This window comes from Poecilia reticulata, linkage group LG6 (assembly GCF_000633615.1).
Source record: "Poecilia reticulata strain Guanapo linkage group LG6, Guppy_female_1.0+MT, whole genome shotgun sequence".
Lineage (NCBI taxonomy): Eukaryota > Metazoa > Chordata > Actinopteri > Cyprinodontiformes > Poeciliidae > Poecilia > Poecilia reticulata.
In genome coordinates this window covers 30836943-30860499 of record NC_024336.1, presented here as the reverse complement: position 1 = coordinate 30860499, position 23557 = coordinate 30836943, and the positions used below count along the sequence as shown (strand labels likewise).

Genomic DNA, 23557 nt, shown 5'->3' with positions numbered 1-23557 from the left:
TGACTCATCAACAAAGTGTTTGACTGATTACATATTTTTTATTAACCTACTAATACTTGGATAGCAAAAGGTTATTAAAAGGGCAGTATTATGTATTTTCCTAACACATTATGGCATGTTATAGCATAATCAAGTAACTATTTTAACTTTGGTTGTTATAAAACTGCTGTATATATCAAATATGACTAAAGAAATTTGACTTTGTAATCTAAACGCCTTAGAAATTGAATTCTGTCTCTAAAAACTCCTGATCTTTCAGGAAGATAACCCGTTAACATTTTCACCAGGGTTGAACTGAGAAGTGGCTCATGTAATGAGCACAGCAAGTGTTTGCTAATTGCGGTTGGCTAGTCTGAAGGAACTGAGGGGGGGAGTCGCAGAGAAAGGGCTGTTCTGCAAGGCGTAGGCTTGGAAGGAGGAGCTGCGCCTGAAAGGCGGAGCTAGGTCCACTCAGGCGTTTTGAATAACTGAATGGTTGCCATGGAGATTAAAGGATTTCTCAAATGTGCATAAAAGAATCAAAGCAACACTTCAGGTAAGTTTTTGATGGGGGCGGGGGCATAACATTATAACATCATGTAAAGCTCAAAAAAGTTGATTTTACATAATTCTGACCTTTTAATAAAATATTTTTTCAACAAACCTTTAACCGGGTGAAGCTAAAACTATGCAAATCAAGTTTTGGGTAGAACATCATTTCATCTTAAATGCTAAATGTATGTATTTTTATACCGTTTTGGATAAATTACTGCTTTGACTGTGTAGCAAATGGCCTATTTTTGAGTCTGTAAACTCCAGTTAACGATTAATCGATTACAAAATTATTTGGCGATTATTTCAACAATCGATTAATCACGATTAATCCAATTAATCGCTTCAGCCCTGACTAGAGCACAGCTAACGCTCCCCTGACCCTGGATCAGTCTCTGCTGCTGCGGTTACCTGGTCTTGGCATTTTGGACAGATCCACATGCCTTTAGGAATGGTTTTCAGGGGTGGATCCAGGCAGTCCAGGTGATAAACACGAGAACACGTGTCGCACATGAGCAACTGGCCACTGCGTCTGCACACAGTGCAGAAATCCTCGTGGATGTCTCCCTGCGAGGAAGAATTGGACCAAATCAGTTTCCGTAGGAGCCCCACCCACCCTGCATGGAGAGGCGGGGCGAGGCGGGGCGGAGGGGAGGGGGCGGGACCGTGATCTGGTTTAGTTTACAGCTGGTCTCGTTTAGAGCTCTGATGGATGTGTGTGTGTGTCTGTTAGGATGTGTGTGTTATTCATGGACTCCGTTCACTTTGTAAGGCTGAATGACAGGAAGTGATGGCTCATGGTTACCACATGGACAACAAAGTGATGGCGGTGTGTGTGAATGGGCGACAGCGGGGCTGCGTGTGACGGGGGCGTCCGCCGTCTCCCCCATCGTTACTTACGTCCCCAGAGCCGGGGCTGGGCAGGGGGAGGGGACGGACGGGGCTGGAGGGGGAGGTCGGGGTGAGGCTGCCCAGCTCCGGGACGCTGCTGAATTTGGGTGGGCGACCTGGGTGGAATGAGACAGACGACAAAGACGGAAAAAAAAAAAAAAAAAAAAAAAAAAAAAGAAAGATGGAGAGGGGGGAGAAGACAAAAAAAAAACAGAGCGTCTGTATGACATACCTTGGAAAGGGAGTCTTCGTTGGCTAGCATGAATCAGGGAGCAGTGAGGAAGAGGAGTCAGAAGCACAGACAGCAGTGTTAGTGAACGACACCAGCTCCATGCAGCTACAGACAGGCCAGCACACCTGCTCAGGTAACACCTCCCAACCAAACTCACGCCCTATTTGTCTTTAACTTCAGCTACGTTCAAACCGCAGAAAAATGCGACCAAAATCCAACCGTTTCATGGCACCGATCCACTTGTTTCACTTCCGATACCGATATCTGAGGTTTAGCATCAGCCAATGCCACACCAACATATATATATTAAAAAATTTTTAAAAAATGGCATAAGTGTACTAAGTTACAAATTTATTTGATAACCATCAGTACACCAAACTTAAATACACCAATACCTTCACAAGCTTGGTCAAGCATGTACCAAGCTTAATACGAATTTATCGAAATAAATTCGTATCAACAGTTCTGAACAGTAAAAAAATATATATATTGCCAAAAAGAATGATTTTGTTTCGTATTCTCTTCTTCTATTCTTCTTCATGGTTCCGTATTCAAGGCTACAACGTGTTGGGAATGCAGATGCAGTGTGATAACGTGTGAATTATTGAACCCTGCAAGCTGAATATGACTGAAAATACGGTGCAGTGTACGCCCAGCTTCAGATTTCATTAACCCGTCACTGAACCTGCCTTGATTGGCTAATAAATAGCGACATCTATTCTCATCAGGTCGTGAACCAATGACAGTGGAGACTTAACAAGGCTGGAAGTTAAAAGACAAACAGGAAGTCAAGTAAATGAAACCAGGAGAGTCTGACCGTCGTCTCATCTCCCCATCAAGCGGGTCAGAACCTCAGCTGTAGTGAAGCTTACAGTTCTGAGGGCACAAATGGGACCTGAGATCCATTTAAAGGTGCGTTAGCGTCTAGCTCCGAGTTAAAACGACAACATTCATCCATTTATTAGGTTTAAAATGCTTCCTGTTAAACCAGTACAGTCCCCCAGTCGAAGACCAATGAGATGTTACACCAGCCTGTTAGTCGTGTTACAGCTGGACCACATCAGCATGACTGTCAGAAACAGACACCTTTTTCCTATTATTATTGAAATTAGATTAGACATTAGTACCGCCTTCAGATCCCAGGATGCATTTCTGTTAAAAGGTTAAACTGGATTTATGGATGTTTATCAAAGAGCTCCAGAAACCAGTCTGAGCCCACCACAGCGAGCCACTCAAGCAGGAACCATTAGTCCACCAGCACCATAGCTCAGCTGTGCTGGTTGCTGGGAGACCGAAGGAAGGGAGGAGCTTCGTACGGAAAGACCTTTTGGATTTAATTTGTACTCCACTTGGTATTTATAAAGTATAGTGCCATTAGGTGTTGGTAAAACACCATAGTAATGTGCAGTTACCCTCAGATTTCCTCCCATCCAATCAGTGAAGAGCTTATTGAGACGTTCCAAACCGAGAACCAATGGTAGGCACATTTCTGCTAATATCGTAGCTAATTTCTTTGATTTTGCTTTTGCATTTTTGTTAAGTTTGAAATCGGTTAGCACACACAAACCTTTTCCATTTATAGCCTAACTTCATTTAAACCATTTTCCATTTAAACCCTAACTCACTTAATTCAACATGTGCTAAAGAGTTAAAGCTTTGTTTATCAACTTAAGTAATTAGACATTAATATTTACACTCTTATTTTGAAGTGGGGTAACATTTTACCCAACAGTTCCATTTCCTAAGCACTTTAGCGTTAGCTTCGGCTAAGTACCGTGTTAGTATAGCCCAGAACTAATGTTTATGATTAGTGATTTAGGGTTAGCACAACTAACTTTTTAATTAGCGTTACCCAATAAAAACATAGACCAAATGGCTGTTTTTGATTAGCTTGCATGAACCTATTGAACAGTAAGAGTACTGTTCAATACTATTTTAACTATTCTATTGAACCACCTGATCAAAGTGGTTTCATAAATTTGTGGACAACAGCCTGAGGATGTTACCACACCTACATCTTCTATCACATTCAGATTTTTAGCCAAAATTTGAAAAATGAGCTTTGACGTTCTGATTACAGATTGTGTATATTTTTTTATTACAAAGCTACTTTCTAAGCTCTCAGTTCTCTCCCTGATTATTCATGTGTGCATCTGACTGCACGCCTCAATGAACACGTATGTGAGCATGTTTGGATTCAACTGAACGTCGTTTAAAGCCGCAGACACACGAGGAGACCAAATTCCGACTTCGCTGAGGTTGTTCATGGAAGCGCTCTGACAAACGAGCAGAAATCCGCCTGACGGAAGCGACAGGAAGCAGTAGAGGAGAGGAGGAGGAGTTGCAAAGCGTGTTAATAAATCTAGTCTCTACAGACTGGAACTGGTTTGGACGGGGAGTCGGTCTCTGAGTTTCATACAGACCTCTCTTCCTGGTCCCCTGGTGCAGAGGGCTGTTCAGGTAACTCACTGCACTCTTTTTCCTCTGAAACAAAAACAGAACAACTGGATCAACAGCAGATTTTATTTGTTCTGACTTCCAGGTTTAACGTCCAAACTAAAATGAAAATTTGCAAGTTAACCCAGAAGGAACAAAAGTCATCTTTAATATACCAATTTCACCTAGAGTTACCGATGCAGCAAAGGTGCAGCAAAATCAGTCATGTTAGATTGTAACAATCATAAAAAACATCAGCATCCAGGAGGGATTGGTAAAAGGTCTGATTAAAATAAACCTGTGTGCTCAAATCGACGTTACCTCAGGCTCGAACACGGCTCCGCTGTACACCGGGTTGGCCGTCGTTCTCCTCTTCCTCTCCTGCCGTTTGCTCTGGATCTCTGCGAGGACAGAAAGCAGAAGTTTCAGAGCCGAAAACGTTTGTTTTGTAGCGGCTTTTGGACCAGCAGCCGCCCGGAGCGCCGCTCACCTTCCAGGTGGTCGTGTGTGACGAGGCCCAGAGACACCATGAAGGCCAGTTTCTGAAAGAGGAAGAGCGGTTTTATCAGCAGCACATGGAGGAGTTCAAATTTGGATAAACCAAGAGAAAACTTTCAGTATGACGAGTTCTGCTGGTCTCACTTCGGGGTTCTCCTCCTTTCTGGGTCGAGGAGGTGGAGAGAGAGGCGGAGTGGAGGAGGACGGCAGGCTAACCGCGCTTGCTTTCTGTTCTGCTGCTTCCAGTTTAACAGTCTGCTGAGAGGAGGATGAGGAGGAGGAGGAAGGTGACGACAGCAGGTTAAGGTTTGGAGAGATGAAGAGCTGCAGGAGGATAACCAGGACCAATCAGAAATTACCCTGGACTGGAAGAACTCACATGGTGCTTGAAATAAAACCCAGACTGTTCATGTGGTTTACAGATATGCAAATAGCACCCAGACTGCAGCAATGGCTGCGTTTCTATTCATAACTGTGCAAACTGGAATTATGAAAATAAATCTGCTTAAAGTTGGAGTAACTAAATATTTTTTTACATATTTGTTGAAACTGTCAGTGTGTTGTGACAGTTTGATTTGAGATGGTCTGAAAAAACAAGCTGCAAACTAGAAACAGCCAATCAGAGCCAGAGGGAGGGGCTTAGAGCTGCTAATCACCCTCTGTAGCGCTGCTCATACCCAATGGTGGGCAAAGTACTCAAAAATTGTTCTCAAGAGTAGCTAGCATTACTTCAACATATTTTTAGTCAAGTAAAAGTAGCTGTCTAACAAATTACTGTTGCGAAATTAGAATTTTGAAATTGTGTTTTTTCTAGTGGAATATTAAAGTTTTGTGCAGGTTTGTAATGGAGACGCAGCTACTTGAAGGTAGCACTCTGATGGGCACCATGGACTCTCACCTTGGGTTCAGAGATCAGGCTGCTGATCTGGATGGGTGGGGCTGTAGGCGGGGGAATGGGGAGAGGGGCGGGGTTAGTCAGAGCCTGGGCGGGGCTTGCAAGCCGCGTGGGCGTGGCAGTGACGGGCGTGGTGATGACAATGCCGGTCAGCGGGGTGGCGCCCGTCTTGCCGCACGGCTGCCCGTTCACGATGCGGACCTGGTGGATGGGTGCGGCCGAGGGCAGCGAGGTCGCCAGCTTGGTGGCCAGCATGACGGGCCTCTGCAGCAGCTGGGGGGCCGCCATCATGGGTGGGGGAGGGGCCGGGGCGATGGGGACGTTGGTGGGTGTGGCCAGCCTCGGCCTGACCTGTTGACGACAAACAACCAATCAGGAAACGGCGCGTGTGGAAATCAGACATGGCTGGGTAACGACTCGGAGATCTTCAGGCTGATTGGTGCTCTTGAAACCAACTTCCACAGGCTTCCAGGACGCCGAGTATTCCCAAATATTCCCAAGTATTTGTAAATATTCCTGAGTATTCCTGTTCTCCACTGTCAGATATTCAACATGTTCTGATCTAATTATCCTCTCTGTCAGCGTTAAAGCTCCATTTTGTGCCATCTTTGGTATTTTCAGTTGCGCTACCTTCACGTCTTCAGCTGGGCAGGTATCATATCACCATGGTAACAGAAACGTTCAAGACTCAATGAAGGGTGATCTAGGGCTGGGCAACAAAACAATTTTTGATTTTTGGAGATTACATTTTTTTAAAATTGGGATTTTTTTTTAACAATGAATTCCTTGGGTTTCAAAAGTTCAGAGTGATGTCAGCGCACCCATGGCGGCCATCTTGTTTCGTGTTTTACATCTTCTACTTATTTGGACTTTAAATTTAAGTCAACTCTATCACTGAATATAAAGGTCAGGCTAAGATATTTCATTTTGTGAATAAAGTCATAATGTTGCCAGAGTACAGTGGTCATATTAGAAGAAAAAAAACTTGTAATTTTATGAGAACTCCAACAGGCAAAAAAAATTATTAATATAAGGAATATTGAGCATCTTGAAGTTATGTTTTATGCTATCCGTTTCACACACAAGGAAATACTTCACCTTCTAACAAATCAGCATCAAATTATTACTAGTGATTGAAGTGATTGAGCAACGAGTACATTTTTAATCCACATCGCCCAGCTCTAGGCTGATCACTACAACCAGGCTGTGCTGCTCATCTCTACCACTTTGACTCCTCCTGGTCTCTGCAGTGCCTGCTGCAGTTCGTGCTGCAGACACCAGGGGGCGCGGCGGCTCCCAGAGGCGTTACTCAGCTCAAACATTTGTCAACATTTCCGCTTCAACTTCCAGGATTAATTTAAAAAAAGGAAAGAAAAACACACACAAACAGCCAGAAACAGAAAAAATACCAAGAAGCTGCAGGAGAACAAACCGTCACCACGATAAGGTCAACACACACACACGCATACACAGAGCCAGAGGGGGTCACGACCCCTCCACAACCACCTGCTCAGGGGTCAGTCGGAAAAAAACCAAAAAAGAAGCACAACATGAGGAAAAGGGATGAGGCGGCACAGAGAAACGATGTTTTAGTGCCACGGAGCAAGGCAGGAGTGTTTGCTTTGCTGCCCTCTGCTGGAGAGTGAGCACATCACCTCAGGTAGGGCCACACACACTGGTCTGAGGGGAGGGGGGTAGGGGGAGGTCAGGTTGTGGAGGCGGGGCTTCTGGGACGCACCTGTGGCTGAAAGGTGGGCCGAGGCGTCAGTCTAGGAGGAGGGACAAACTGAGGAACTCTGATTGGCTGGGCGGAGGAGGAGGTGGTGGTGGCCTGCAGCTGAGACAAAACCACAGCAGAATGTGGGTCTGTGGGTCTGACACCCCCACAGCTGTGAGCTGATCAACCCGACCGACCGACCGACTGCTGCCGTCACAACACGACTCTCCTCTGAGATGCATCCGCACCGACATCGGTTTAGCTTCGTTTGTTACGTAAAACCAAAACTCTGCGTTTCTTTAGAGCTTTATATGGCAGACCACCACAAATTAGTTTAGTTAAAGGGGCAGTGTCAGGTGTTTTCCAGGCACATAGTGCCATTTTAAAGAACAATCAAGTAACTACGTTAACTTCAGTTGTTAAAAAATGTTTCTAAAAATGCTCTATATATCATAATTTAATGCGTTGAAATTGGGTCTCTGTCTCTTTAAGATGTCCTGCTCTTCAGGAAGTAGTCACAACATCGCTCCTCTATTAACCCTTTAACAACGTTTTTACCAGCGTCTCACTGAGAGGAAGCTGCTATGAGCTCATCACATCCACCAGGTGTTTGCTAATTGCTGCTGGCTAGTCTGAAGGAGTATGGAAGGCTGCTCAGAGAGGCAGAAACTTGGGAACTGCAGCTTTAAGGAGGAGCAGTGCCTTGAAGGCGGGGCTATGTCCAACCAGGCGTTTAGCAAAGCTGTTTGGTTGCTATGGAGATTAAAGGATTTCTCAAACATAAAACATTCAAAGCAAAACTCTAGGTATGTTTTTGATGAGGGAATAACATTATAAACATGATTTAAAGCTTAAAAAATAAGTCAATTTTACGCAATACTGATCCTTTAACAGAAAAGGAGACATCAAAATCTGGAAAGTGTGGCATGCATTTGTACATTCAACCACCCAAGCTTTAGAAAACAAAATGTTCTTCATTCTTCTTTGCAAAATTGTTCTTGTACTTGGAGAAAATCTTGACATTGATGTCCATAGATTCTCAGATGGATTTAGTTCTGAACTTTGACTAGGCCATTGCATGAATATATTTAATATCTAATCTAAAGAAGGGGTGTCCAAAGTTTTTGCCCTGGGGGCCAAGACCGAGAAGTTTAAACTACTTTTAAACTTCCCATTTTTGCATAAAAAATGCAAAAATTAGTTTGTGATTTTTTTTTGTCTAACTCTACAATAAATTTATGAAATTTGTGTACAATTAAAGATCCAAAACACAAAAAGGGCTGAAAGTTATTTGATTTTTGAGAGGGCATAGTTGGATTATTATGCTATTATCATTATTTTAATCAAAATGGTATCAAAACAACAATACTATTGTTTATCGGTCTAACTTCTGAGACAAATTATTGTCCAGAAAAACTTGTTGCGACAGGCCTAAATATAAATACACGCCACACTTTTAAGATATTGTATATGCAAAAATTAGTTTGTGATATTTTTTTTTGTTTAGTTTCACCTCAACAATAATTTTAAAAAATTTAATCTGTATACCATCATATAGCCTAAACAATTTCCAATTTCATGAATCATCAGTTTTCTACTCATTGGCCAAATTTTTACCATCTTGACTTAATGTCAGGGGGCAAATAAAATCACTTTAGGGGCCACAACTTTGTTAATGTGACAAGCCTAAATATAAATGCACGCCACACTTTTCAGACTAGCTTGTTGTAAATCCTGAGGCTAGTTAGCATAGCCACTGATGACAGCTGATAAATGCTTTCTTTTTTCCTGTAACTAAGTTGTTTCTGCGCCATTAGCACATTTAGCAGCGAGTACATGAGGTTGGTTGAGGTTGATGTATATCTACATTAACATTTTGTGCGATCTATTGGGGCCTGTTGGTGGAAACTCACTTCAGAGGGTCAGTTTTAAGTAAAGCTGCTGCAGAGTTAGGGAAAATGGATTCCTTTGTGACAAACAGCAAATGGTGAGCAGATCAGAAATAAACCGTCTAATTTCTCATGGACTCCATCTGGCAGTAGCTGAACGGCCACCACTCACACCACAGCCTGGCAGAACTCGCTCCAGACGTCTGAGGTCCGGGAGCGTCTCACCCGGCGCTCACAAACTGGCCCTGGAGCCGCGGAGCGACGAACTCACCACCACGGCGTTCTTGGACACCAGCCGCACGGGCTCCGAGCTCTGATTGGTCAGCCGGCTGGCCACCTGCAGGTTGATGGGGACGCTCTGCGAGTCGGGCTTGGTGATGGCTGTGGTTACCATAGCGACGGTGGGCGGGCGCTGCGACAGGATGGCGCCAGGCAGGGCGGGCAGGGCGGGCGTGGCGGCGGCTTTGAGCACCAGGGTCTTGGCGGTGAGGACCGGCGTGACCGTCAGCGTCTGTTCAGAGAAATTCACCCGGATTAACTCGGGATTAAATCTGAAGACTTAATAAGAGTAAAACATTTAAAGCTGCAGTATGTAATTTTTGTAAAAAACATATTTTGTACATGTTTGTTGAAACTGTCACCATGTTGCGACAGTATGAGACAGATGTGAAAAAACTGAGCTCTTCTGATTCTCCCAGTGCTAACAAGAAACAACCAATCAGAGCCAGGGGGCGGGTCTTAGCGCTGTCAATCATGTGTGTTGCTACTCGGCTACCATCTCGCTTCTTCCCTTGCTCTCTGTAGCTAGCATACTATGGAGCTAAATTACTGGCATAAAGTTTGTCCCAAAAGAATGAAAAATAAATTTGAAAATGAAACTAAATAAAAAAACCTTGAATTTGAAGAGTAATTTTGAAATTGTTTTTCCGTTTCAAAACTTTATTTTTGGTTTCAAGTTTTTTTTGTTTCAAAATAAATTTTCACGCCCAAAGTTTGAAATTTTTTTGGACAAACTTTATGACCCCAATTTAGCACCATACCAGAGTCTGTTGTGATGCTAAGGCTAGTTAGCATGGCCACCGATGGCAGCGGACAAACAGTTTTCCTGTAACTGTAAATTGTGTTTTGCCCATTAGCACACTGAGCAGCGAGTACACAAGTTGATTAACAGCACCAAGACCCTCTTCCTGGCTGTGATTGGTTGTTGTGGTTCGTTGTGGTGAATTTCTTCAGATAGCAATCAGTCTTTTCACAGATTAGATTGTCATGACATGGTGACAGTTTTAACAATTATATAAAATATATTTTTTTTATATAACAGTTACACACTGCATCTTTATAATCAATAAAATATTATCAAACTGAATTGAATCAGAGCAGAGAGGCGGAGGTCACCCACCTGCTGCAGTCCTCCAGGTATCTGCTGGCTCTGCAGCAGGTTGGTCGGCTTCAGGTCGCCCCCTACTGGAGCAGCTTGAACCTGCAGCTGCAGTTTGGCCTCTGGTTCCTGCTTCACCAGCAGCTCCTTCCTCAGCTGCTCCACCACCTTTTTCTGAACACAAACAAAACAAATAAAAATCAGTTTTCACCTCTGAAATGTCCACATGATCAAACCAACCCTCTGTAAACACTTATTATAGTTTGTTACTTTTATACAAACACAGTCAGAGATGCATTCAGTCTATCAGGAAGGAACCACGTTAAAAACACTGATGAGCAGCAACAGGAACTGGGCTCGTGTTAAACCCGACCTGGACCAGAACTCCTCAGTTCCAGAACCAGAAGGCTCTTTTCAGTCCATACTGAAAACAATCAGTTTACTGATCATTTATCAATATTTCTGTTAAGTGTTAAATGATCTTCTTTTATATTATGACATAAATTCATAAAGAAGACAAAAAACAACAAATACAATGAAGGACTAAAGGAAGGATACAAAGAAAGAAGGAAGGAAGGTTACAAGGAAGGAAGGAACATTATAAGGAGGAAGGTGTTGAAAAACACAAAGAAGAAAAGGAAGGACGGGTAAAAGAAAGGAGGGAAGAAATGTTACAAGGAACGAAGTCAGTAAGAAAAGAAGTTCTGGACAGTGGGAACAGGAATAAAGTCTGACAAAAATTTATTTCTAATCCATAATTTCTTCTTCTACATTTCTCCAGGCTCATAAAAACTATAGAAATCAGATTCTGGATTATTCCAGACTGTAGGAACGCCAAATGTCTCCTTATATTCCCTGAAAGAGAGCTAGGTACGGAAGAAAGCAAACATCAGAAGAAGAATCCAAGTTAGCAGGACAGCAGCTCAGAATCAGAAGGTCACATGGAAACAGGAAGCTGAGGAAGAGGCCCATCTGTTGCTCGGCAACAGCTTGAAGCAAACGCAGCGATGGCAGATCGAAGACTGGCTGAGAGAAAGAAACAGCAGAGAGTCCAAGGCTGACCTGCAGATCACTCTCAGAGTGACCATTCATTCACTTCCTGGTTCAAACCAGGAAGTCCCCGCTTCCAGCCAATCAGAGGAGCAGTTCAACACAAAGACCGACTTAGACAGAAAAACAGACCAAACCAGGAAGTGTGGCGACTTAAAACAGGAGTTTAAACCAGAAACACCAGATTTAAGTTAGGGTGATAAATCGATTTTATCAGTTAATTACATTTTTGGTTTTTGAAGAACTCATTTTTTCCACCAATGCACTCCTTACTTAGTTCAGCGTGATGTCAGTGCACTTGTCTTGTTTGACAACTTATATTTATTTGGGCTTTGAATTGAGATTACAGAAACAATAGTGTCAAAATAATGAGCATAAAGTAATAAAATTACTACTTTCACTTTTTTATTTTTTGCTCTTTTAATATCTTGTGAATACAAATTCAACACTCTACAGTGGAGTTCAAATAAAATCTCACCAAGTTTTCTGGTATTTAGCAAATACAAATAATTTTAGTAATTCTAACTGACCTAAAACAAGAAATATTTAGTCTGTTTTAACTTCAGATTAAATATGAGAAAATGTACATGTGTCTTTTAATTATATTTAAATATCTAGTTTCAACTGTACATAACATTTAATCAAACGTTACATTGCACTTTATTGCAAAATTGTACAGTTTGAATATCAAGCACCTTCCAAACCTTAAACTAATTAAAATTAAAAGATTTTCAAGGATTTCCAGTACCTGTCCAAACCCTACTGAGGTTTCAGCTTCATTAGAGAAGCATAATTAAGACGAATAGGAAGTTTGACCCACAGATATGAAATAAAACTTCAGATTAAAGCATCTTTTCACAATCCAGCGTCTCCATCCTGCATGATGGGAAACGTCTGATCTGTGCGTTTCACCTCAGAGTCCACACTCATCACAGCAGAACAAATAAAAAAATCCAACCTGCAGGGAGCGGACAGAAATAGAAACGCTCAGAAAGACGATAAAAATAGATCTGCAACCAACAACAAAGACGCTTCAGCATCAAGTCTTCAGAAGATCCTGAAGCTCAACTAAAAAAAACCTCCAGTTTTTAAAGAAAAATCAATCTGAAACGACAACTCCTGCAGCTCATTTACATTATTACTCACATTATCATAAAGAAACAGATACCCAAGAACAAAAAGAAACTGCAAAAAAATTACGGCAAAGCCACAATCAGCCATAAAGAGGATTAAAAGAAATACAAAAACAGCATTAACATAATAATTAAGCAAAACAAAAAGCATAGAAAATCTGTTAACCTGCAGATAAACAGAAATATCAGCCAGAAAGAGAGAAAAAGACTAAAATTAAAAATCACTTAATAAAAAACCCAAACAATATGAATTTCTCCTTTAAAACTGAGAAAATCAGGCTTTAGACTTCCTGATTATTTTCAGAATAAAAGTCTGAGGTTCCCGTCTGCAGAATGAAACCAGGAGAACATCGAGATCATCAGCTCCAAGTGACGCATCAGAACGGGTCAAGAGTCCCCGGTTTGTCCTGAGGCCAAACTAGACGTCCACGGAGAGGTCATAAAGGTCACAGGGGTCAGCAGAACTCAGAGGAGGTCCCAACGTCTCAGTATGTTATGAAGATCAACATCATCCGGTCACCGAGTTTAACTCAGTTAAAGTTACCAGATCACTGGTATCGACAAGGAAGGAGGAGAGGAAAGGAAGCAAGGAAGTAGAAAGGAAAAACGAAAAGAAGGAAGTAATCAAAGGAAGGAAGAAATCAAGGAGGGAAGAAAGGAATGATACAAAGAAGAAAGGGAGGATGGACACAATGAAGGAAGGATGAAAGATGCAATGAAGAAAAAAAGGTAGGATATGTAAAAGGAAGGAAGGATGCAAACAAGAAAGGAAAGAAGGTTGGAAAAAAGGAATGAAGGAAGGATTCAGAGAAAGAAAGGAAGGATTGATAGAAAAAAAGAAGGGTACAAATATCTGTATAAGCACAACCGGTCCAGGCAGCAGTAGAACCGATCCGTATTGCCCAGGTAACCAGCAGGTTGAGTCGCCGTGACCCCTGACCTCCAGGTGAGCTGGTCTACCTGTGGACTCACCTGCTTCTCGCTGAGTGCTGTGATCTTTGCCTGGAGTTCGTGGAGCTGCTTCTTCAGATCTGCGTTCTGAAACAAAACAAAGTGGGTCAGGCTGAGCAGAACCGAACCAAACCGGACCGGATCGGATCCCGGACCGGACTGGACCCACACAGACACCTGCTGGGTTTTACCTGCGGGTCCTGCTTCATCTGAGCCACCAGTTTCTGCAGAAGGAGAAAAATAAGGGGTCACAGCGACACCTGGTGGTGGCAGCAGCATCCTGCGGGTGTTGGACCCGGAGACTCACCTGATGGATCTGGATCTCCACCTTCAGAGCCTCCTGTAGCGTCTGTAGTTCCATCATGGATCCAGTCAGTCTGCCAGCCGATCGATCAGCCTGGAACACAAACCTGCCCGGTTACCACTTCCTGTCTGCCGATGACAGCTTCCTGTCTGAGCGGTGCATTCAAAGAGGCGCGGCGTTTTTACCTGAACACCTTCTCCAGTAGGAAAACCATCCAACTGAAGCATTAAAGTGCCGCTGAAAGCAGAAAGGAAAAGCGTTAAACTCTGGAACCGATTCTGGACTTATTAGGAATAAATCGATTTAAAGTACTGCTGAAATAAAATGATAAATTAAAACAATATCAATAATTTCCATTTGAATTATTTACAGTTTTTCTCTTTTTACCAAAAACTGGATGATAAAAGTCTTCAGTTGTCTGTAAGCTCTTTTTTAGAAAAGAAAGTGAAAAGCATCATTAGAACTGTGGCTCCTCATGTCAGAGGCAGAGAAAACCCACAGCACTCGAACGCACCACAGAGACCACACCCTGCTGACATCATCTGAAACCGTTTTTAGGTCCTGATGCTGCAGGTTTTCATTTACATCAGCAGATCTACACGCTTTCTGAACATCTTTTGTTTTTGGCTGATTTTTCTCTCCGTTTCAGTGGAAGACAAAGTAACAAATATAAAACATAAAACTCTGAAAGTCCTGTTTTTAAAAGACAGCAGGGATAATTTCCCATTCAGATACATCATCTGTAGTGCTTTACATTTGTTTCTATTGGAGCTAAAATATGTTACATTTGAGATTTTCCTGGTAATAAACAACCAAAATATCCAGTTTATTTACTTTCCTTTGAGTTTAGGAGCTTTTTTTGGCAGAATGATGAAACGTTCATCTAAAGGTTATAGTTGAAAGAACTAAACAAACAAATAAAGATGCACAGTATTTGAATTAAGACTTTAAGCATTGTTGTTGTTATTAAACAGGACTCACCGCCTGGCTGTGGGACTGGACTCCACCCCTCTGTGCTGCCCTGGAAAACACAACAAACGCACTCCGTCACAAAATCAGCCCATACTTTTAAAAAGGACAACAAATCAACAGTTTTCCATTAAAAGAGAATAAAGAAATGTCTTTAAAAAAATCACAAAAAAGACATCAGGCTCTGTGTGTTTGAAACTAATCCAAAGATATTAATGTTTCAATAACCTTAATTATTACTACAAACATGAAATTAATCAGTTATAACTCATAATCGGGTTAAAATTTCATCATATTTAACTAGAAATCTTCCCGTTTCATCTAATGGTCTAATAATTATTTTACACAGCGCCCCCTGCTGGCTGCTTACAGGTTAGATCAAATGAGTTTCATTTACAGAAAAACAAAAACGTCAGAATCCTCTGAGGGTCTGAAACGAAACTCATCCATCAGCGGGAAAATAAATTATTCTGGAGAAAATCTGACAGATTTACAGCTGGAAGTCAAACCTAAACAAACCCGTTTATTTTTATTAAACAGTCGCAGAAAGAGAGAAAAAAAAACACTTAATCACAGAAACAAAAGGCTAAAAACTCAGAAAAATTCCACTTAAAGGCAAAGTTAGAGTTAAAACAAGTAAAGAAATAAAAATCAGCTCAGACTTAATTACCCGTTTGAACTCTGCGACTTCTTTTTTTCATTTAAATGCCGATAAATCTGACTCGGTTTTTATTTTAAGCCTCATGTAGCTGAAAATAACTATTTGTACAAACATTTTCCAACCAGAGAAATGCTGCAGGGTCGCTTCAGAGAAAGTGCAACACAGCAGAAACATAAAACCGCTTTAAACTGTTTATCAATAATAAATATTCCTCTCAACATCAAGATTTTCTTTAGAAAGAATAGAAAAAACTTCATAAACAATTTAAAAAAATAAACATTAAATCATAAAACATTTAAATAATTAAGCAAATAATAATAAAAATAAAGTTTATCTAAAAGTAACCAGGAGCTGCTGAGTCGGTTGCTGGTTCAAATCTGCTAAAACGATTCTTAAAAAAAAAAAAGATCTTTTTTTAAAACTTGATAATTTTTCAGTTTGTTTCTCATTCAAGCAGCTTCAACCTTTAGGAAAGACGTTACTTTTTCCCATTTTCTCCAAACACATCAACATGCGAGGCGTTTAATCTCAGAATCTACAGATTACCAAATCCAACTACTAAGATTCCAACATGTTGAACTCATAATCTAATCTGGCAGATTAAACCAACATCAGAGCAACAGGAGCTCAATCCAGTTATGTTTTCTATCCTTACATCACTTCAAAACTTTTTTATTGTTTTATAGACTTTACGTTGCAGCAGAGTCCCTCTAGAAAAAGGCGTGTCCAAACTTTTAAAAATATTATTTTTTTTAAAACTAAAGTAACAAAAAATGTTGATTCTTTTTTTTTAACCTGCTGAACAATAAACTAAGTATGAACTATTTTAATTAATTAGATTTTATTGTGGGAACAGCATTGTACATCCCAAATGTGTATTTGTTTTTCTTATGTTTTCCTTCCTAAAAGCGTCCAGTTTGATTATCATTCTGGACTTTATTAAAGAAAACTGGAAAAAATAAATTACATTTATTCTCAGTTGTTACATTTTTTTAAAAACGTTCCTGTTTTTAGTTGAGTTTAAAAAAAAGAAAAAAAGATGTGTTTTTAAAGTTTAAGTCAATGAGTAGATGTGGTCCTAGTTACCATGACAACAGAAGGAAACTGATTACTTTGTGCTGCATCTGACGTTTTTGTACGTACATTTTGATTTAAAAGTTTATTTACTCTACAACTTTTTATTATTTAGATTTGGTTAGAAAAGAAAAAAAAATAGTAAAAAGAATTTTAAACCTGTGAATCAAATGTATATTCTAGTGAATTTTTTCTTTACTTCCAGCTAGAAATACAATCTCTGCAGACCCCACACATCCTGGACACAAATCATTTAGATCAACACGTTGCATGTTTGGACTAATTCAGCCTCGTCTTCCTCTTTTGTAAAAATGCTGCGTGTACTTTTAAAAATATGTACTTTCATTTTCCTCATAGTGGTATTTGTTTCTGTGCAGAAATGTGCGAATAAAGTCGGTTCTGGTTCTGAAACGGTCAAGTCAAATCAGTTTATTGTTTTAAATACCAAAAGTACAACTAATACAGACACAGCAGTACTTATGAAAGTGAAAAGTACTTTCTAGCTGCTTTTACAGCCATGTCGGTTTTTTTTAGTGCATCATATTATTCTTTTAATGTTTTTATCATTATTATTGTCTCGGTTTTGTTTTTTTTATTGTGCTTTAAGAATAAAATAAACTGGATTTTTAAACACTGTTGTAAAGAAATAAAACACTTCTTGTTCTTTAAAGTTTTAATTCTGGTGAAAACAGTCAAATATTTACATTTTACTTAGAGATAAACATCTGTTAGTTCCTCACAAGAATGAAAAAATAATAATTACTCTAAATCAAAAGCAAACAAATCACTAAACTGAATATTACTTGACATAAAAGTGCTTTAATACTTTGAAATAATACTTTTTTTTTCATTGTTAAACTTCAAACATTTTTGAAGTGATAAAGTTTTGTTTAGTTGCGTCACAAATAAGAGTGAAACTTTCAGACTGAACTAAACTTTAGTGGTTCTGATACTAAAACCTTAAAGTTCTTCCAGAACCAGGAAGTTTTTACCAGAAAACTTTCTGCAGCACTTTATTCTTGCCGAGGTCTAGTACAAGTATTAAAACGGGGTGAAAGTCCAACAAGTTGCTCCAGATGTGGGAAACTGTCATACTTTCACTCCCAAAGTATTGAAAGTACTTCACTTTTTCCACTGAACTTTCCCGTCCTGAAACCTAAAACATCCCCACCTGTGACATTAAAACAATCAGCGTCAGAACTCTGTTAGAACATTTGCATGTGAAACGTAAAACCAAGCAGGAGGGAAGTAAAAATACGCAGAAACTTTGTCACTTCAGTATTTGAATATCAACCTCTGTTAATAGAAAGTACATCACCTGACAGCAGTACTTTAAAAATACTTTATAACAACACAGAGGCATTTATTTCTCAATCTGAACTATTTTAATTAGATAAAAACACCTGAAGCTTTGTGAGAATCTGTTGAAAATACTTTTGAAAAAAAAGTGATTTAAGCTTCTTTTTCCAGTTAGAAACTACTGTAATATACTATAGTACTAGAAGGTACTTTCTAAAACCTGTTAATGAACATAAAAAAGCATTTTAAAGTTGTGCAGTGTATACTGTTGAGCTCTGAAGTATTTAAATAAAGTAGGCAGGATGTGGTTTTATTGTTAAAGCAGCAGAAAATCCTCCAGTAATACTTTTATCAGAACTTTTAAACCCGACTCAGATCAGCCAGATTGAAGTACTTTCAACATTTCCTGTAAAATGAACTACAGAGAAATAAAAACAAAATGAAACCAAGATGATCAAACTGCTCAATACATGAAGTACAAAGTAGTACATTTACTTTTAACTGCAATACTGTCAGTTTTATACAACCTGCCGGCTTTAGTTTCACAAACTGGAACATAACTGTTAAAAGAAACAAAAGTATTCAGATAACTGTGTATCGCTGTGTACTTTAGTAGTACTCTGCAAAAATAAATCACTAAATACTTCATTTTTTTAATCCTGAATTTTCTTTCCGTCCACAGAAATAACCAGCGTAAAAACCAGAATTCCCAGTAAAACAAACTGGGAAGCAATAATAAAGTAATGCAGGATGAAAATACCTCAGTTTCACAAGTACATCATTTATTCTAACGAGAAGCAAAGTAAAAGTGTTTTTATTTTTTTAATGAAAATGTTGAATAAGTTCTGCGTCCCATTAACTACTTTCTAAAAACACAGCAGTACTTTAAAGTACTTTGTTTAGACACTTTAAACTGTCAAATATTTGTTTACATCACTGGACTTTAACAACTTAAACTCTGATAAAACTTACTATAAATAAAAACTATTTCAATATTAAACTGTAAATATAAATAAATCTGAATTAAACTGACTGTATTTGTGTTTGAAACAGCTGAAAGATACTTTTATTAGTACTGAAAACTATTAAAATAAAGCAAACTAATAAACTTTGATTATTTTTTTTATCTTAATCTGTTTTGTGCTCAAAGAGAAACCAGAAAAAAATCCAGAGTAAAATGTACTGAAATAATAAAGTACTGCCAGATAAAAATACTTCATTTCAGTCCAGATGCGGTGCAATCTGAAAAGGGCTTTTGTTTACCCTGAAAGTAAATAAAAGTACCGTTTATTGTTTTTAAAATTAAAAAAAATACTCAAGTTTTGCTCAATAACAACTAATCTCTACATACACTGTAGTACTTTAAAGAGAATAAAATGTACTTTGTTTCTTAAAAACACTTTATAATTTTCTCACCAAAATATTCTGGAGGAAAAATTACAAATTAACTCAGAATAAAAATACTTTCAAAGTGGTTTAATGAGGTACTTTCATATAATCTATAGTAAAAGTCACAGTTTCAAGGTCTGAATAAATATATTTACTTTGAAGTGCAGGAAAGTACAAGTACAGCTTTTTAAAATAGAAACATACTTTAGTACTTCTGTTTTTCCAAGTATAATTTAATAAAATGTATGCAGTAGTACTTTAAAGGCAAATAAAAGGAACAAAGTACCTTTTAAAAAAAATTTTTCTTGGAAAACAGTCGAGTATTTAGATTTAACGCAGCTGAAACTCAAACCAGGAGGATTTTACCAAATATTTATTTGACTTTCTTACAGTATTTAGATTTTTTTCACATCTAGAGCTTGATTGAAAAGTTAAAATAACTTAAATAAGGCTTAAAAACTAATAAAATATAACAAACTACTGAGGTTTGTAATATTTTCAAACATAAATATGCTTTAAACATGCAGAAAAAAACAGAATAAATTTAGTATTTTCTGTTAGATGTTCTGGAAAACAATGAAAGTATCCCAAAATACTTCAGTTTCTATTTAGTTATAAGCTAAAAAAAAGAAAAAAGGGAGTTAAAGTAGAATATATATTAAGTTTACACTGAATATTTAAATATTTCTGCTGTCAGAGTAAGTCTAAATAGTTTGTACACATTAGTACTCTAAAGCAGATTACATTCCCTAGTTAAATCTAAATAAATAAAACTATTTTAACTACTAAAATACAACAAACTACCAGGGAGTCCTCACAGAGAAAATGGGAAAAAGTCCAGTATTCCCACTGGAATATATTGGGAAACAATAACAAAAGTAGATTAGAATAAAAAATAATCACTTTTCTTTATAAACGCAGGAAAAGGTTGGTCTTTATTGTTATTGTAAACCCGCAATGATGCTTCATGAGCTAAGAAATTAAATCCCAACAGCTGCTGGAAACGCCAGCAGCTCCACATTACACCCCAGTATTCCCAGTGACGAGGGAATAAAAGTGAAAGCACCAGGTTCGGCGTCCCGGACGGGATGTGGTGTAATTAAGCTGATTGGGTCGGAAAGTTGTTGGGATATAAACTTCCATGAAGCCGCATGCCGCCGCAGCAGCAGCAGAGGCCCGAAAACACCAAGAAGTGAGGCTAAGATGGAGGGTTGATCCTGCGAGCAGCTCTACAAACTCCGCTTTTCTTTCGATTCAGGGGGAAACCAGCCATTAAACCGCTGCTAACCGACCGCGGCCGGCCTCAACAAACCCTCCGAGCTGCCTGGCAGATTCCCAGCAGAGGGATACCGGGGGACATTTCAGCAGGATCTTCGTTGTTTTGTCGCTTTTTTTTTTTTTTTTTTTTTTTTTGTCGGTGTGAAAGCTCCGACCGTTCACCGAGAACAAGTGGATGCGGCCTGAAGTTGGTGTCTGATTCACAGATGTCAGTAAAGGAGCATTCCGCTGTATTTGAAATACTGAACTACCTTAAGATTAGTGCGAAGTAAAAATCTAAAACAGTTACTCAGTTCAAACCTGGAATTAATTATTCTGCATCGTTAATTAATACTTTAACATATGGGAAGAAACTTTTATATAATTTTTTGTTAAAGTTAAAGAAAATTATAAATGTCACTGTTTTGTCATCTGGACTTTGTTATATCAAGATCGATTCTAAAACTCAAACTCAGGCTGACCAAAAAAGACAATTATTATTCTAAATGCTTAAACAGCTTTAAAAACACAGTTTGAGATCAAATAAACTTGTTTTATTTGTTAAAGTTCAATGAAGAGTCATTTCAAAGCATTTAAGCCAAAATAAATAAAGACCATCTGTAAATTGACTACATATAAACTTTTATTAGTTTGTTTTAATAATCCAATTTTTTTTTTAAAAGCAGCTTAGGAACATATATTTTAAAATAAAAATCTTTGTATTTAATTTTTTTTTTTGTTTTCGCAAACAGAGTAAACCGTTTTACAAATCACAAACTGATTTCTTAAAGAATATTTACCCGGTCTGGACCACTTAAATCACTTTTAAATTGTTTAAGTAGAGCAAGTTTCAGGCAGAACCCCAACTTAAGTAGACTAAAAATGGATTATAAATAGAATCAAACTTTTGCATATTGAAATGTTTAAGGAAATGACAATAACACTACAGAACAAGTTTGACTTGTCCAAAGTTCGCAGGCACAACCCTATTTAAGACGGTCTAGATGCCAAGAAGAGAATTAGATTGTCCTCCTAACTTGTGTCAAAACAATCAGAGTAAGTTACATAAACCATATCATGTGTTACACATAATCTAGAATTACTCAGCTCATGTTTCACTAATTTTGGTATTGTAAATTTTAAGCAAGAGCTGATTAACTTTAGTCCAGATTTCCCCCAAAACAGCGGAATGCTCCTTTACTAAACAGCTATCAATCAGAGGCTAACTTCAGCACCGTTAACGTTAGCCGCTAACGCTAACTATCCTGCTAGCTGCCCGGGCTAACGGCGCCAGCAGGCGGATAACTTCACGCAAAGAGCCGTGAGGAGCCTCCGTTGGAGACCCGGAGAAAAAACCGAGGGAGAAGATGAGCAGCAACCCTGAAGGACGCCATCTTTTCGAAACAAACCCTGGCGGAGAGCCGCCGTCTGTCGGTGGCTCTAAGTTCTGTCGGCCCCTTGTCCTCCAGAACTCCAGAACCTCGGTCCGCAGCTAAACACACACAGCCAGCCGGAACACACACCCTGCGGCCGCTCACACACCTGCCCGCACACCTACTCAGAGCATCAGACTCATCCTTCAGCCTTCTGAACTTCCACACAGGACTGAATTAAAGTTATGAAATTAAAAAAAGCCCACTTACTCAGCAGCAGTCCTCCTCCAGATTAATTAAATATTTTCCTCCTCGCAGCCGATCCACGGTGGAGCCACAGCTGAGCGGGAGTCCGGCCGCCTCCTGCCCGCAGAACTGCACTTTGTTCTGCTGTTGGAGTAAAATAAACGAGTAAAAACAGAGAAACTGAAGCTACAAAACAAGAAGAACTCTTCTTCAATCTCATTCAGCTCAGCCTCAGCACAACACAGATCCCTGCGCCGCCAAGCTGGAGGAAGGGGGCACAAAAACTACACCGCGGCCCACAAAAACCTCCCCAATCCGCCGCGAAGCGTTTGATACCGGCTTAGTTCGGCGCCAAAGTTCATTAAAACGGGCCGATCATAAAACCGAGCCGGACAGAAAGGCTGTTCGGTGAGCGGACTACTTTTTGTGTCGGTGCGGCGAATTTATTTCACTTTGCCTAAGGAACGGCGGTGCTGCGACTCCCATTGCCTAGGGAAAAAACCCGGATGTAAACTCAGTGAAACTCTACGGAGAGAAAGTCTTTCTCGCACACACACACACACACACGCCGAGGATGGAGTTGTGTTCTTGTTGTGTTCTCCTCCTCACAGGCGGGCCGTCCGTTCCCAGCCTCCATGTTCGGCTGTTCGCGACTGTTGATGCACTTTACAAAAACAGAAGAAGAAGACAGGTGGCTCGGCCTTTTCCCTCCGCTCCAGTGTTTTTAACTGAAGAACTGCTTCACAAAGAACCACATACCTGGAGGGATGAGAAAGCAAAAATAGAACAGAAAACAGTTTTAACATCAGTTTTAGTTTTTATTTAAATTTTTTTTCACTGTACCTTTGAGGTTAAAATGCTGAGCTACCTTTGAATAATGTATTAAAAACTGCAAGCAATGTGCTTGCAGAATGTCACACTGCTAAAAGAAAAACTGAAAACACTCTAGATTTTTTTTAGTAAATTTTCTGCTGAAAGTAGTAAAACACAAATTTAACTTTCGCATTTTTTTTTCTTTTTAATTGCTCTTAACAATGTGGCATTCTGCAAACACTTTGCCTCCGTTTTTAATACATTAGTTCAGCATTTTAACCCAAACATTTGTAATTCACAAACATATCTCAAAGTGCTTTACAAAAACAAATCTAATTTAAATCCATACATTCATATTTAATAGATTAGAATATTATTTTAAAAATCTCAGTTATATTTTTGCCAATTGTAGCACCAAGTCAGACATGTTGAATATAATTCTTTTACAAAGTATTTACAGTATTATTGCTTTTAAAAAACAATCATGGTCAGCAAAATTAGACTAATTTATTATACAAAAATTACAAAATAAAAAGACATTTAATGTCTAAGTTAAATAAAAAATATTAAA

The 23557-nt window shown here is 39.2% G+C and overlaps 1 protein-coding gene across 5 annotated transcripts in view; it reads right to left on the bottom strand.

The window, feature by feature from the left end:
• phf21ab (PHD finger protein 21Ab) overlaps positions 1 to 22697 on the bottom strand; it is a 30929-nt gene extending 8232 nt beyond the window's left edge. Inside the window, exons 1-16 of one of the 5 annotated variants that reach the window (XM_017305323.1) lie at positions 22198 to 22697; positions 14887 to 14926; positions 14091 to 14142; positions 13909 to 13998; positions 13793 to 13825; positions 13623 to 13688; positions 10489 to 10641; positions 9361 to 9600; positions 7222 to 7320; positions 5487 to 5834; positions 4733 to 4843; positions 4581 to 4632; positions 4412 to 4491; positions 4078 to 4138; positions 1432 to 1538; positions 943 to 1098 (exon numbers count right to left, since the gene is read on the bottom strand). In XM_017305323.1, coding sequence (XP_017160812.1) covers positions 943 to 1098; positions 1432 to 1538; positions 4078 to 4138; positions 4412 to 4491; positions 4581 to 4632; positions 4733 to 4843; positions 5487 to 5834; positions 7222 to 7320; positions 9361 to 9600; positions 10489 to 10641; positions 13623 to 13688; positions 13793 to 13825; positions 13909 to 13998; positions 14091 to 14132 — 1638 coding nt within the window. In that variant the 5' untranslated portion in view covers positions 14133 to 14142; positions 14887 to 14926; positions 22198 to 22697. Of the gene's footprint in view, positions 1 to 942; positions 1099 to 1431; positions 1539 to 1654; positions 1678 to 4077; positions 4139 to 4411; positions 4492 to 4580; positions 4633 to 4732; positions 4913 to 5486; positions 5835 to 7221; positions 7321 to 9360; positions 9601 to 10488; positions 10642 to 13622; positions 13689 to 13792; positions 13826 to 13908; positions 13999 to 14090; positions 14143 to 14886; positions 14927 to 22197 lie in introns of all 5 variants that reach the window. The other 4 variants (XM_008412658.2, XM_008412657.2, XM_008412661.2 and 1 more) reach the window with 4 other exon arrangements.
• Positions 22698 to 23557: the final 860 nt, after the last annotated feature.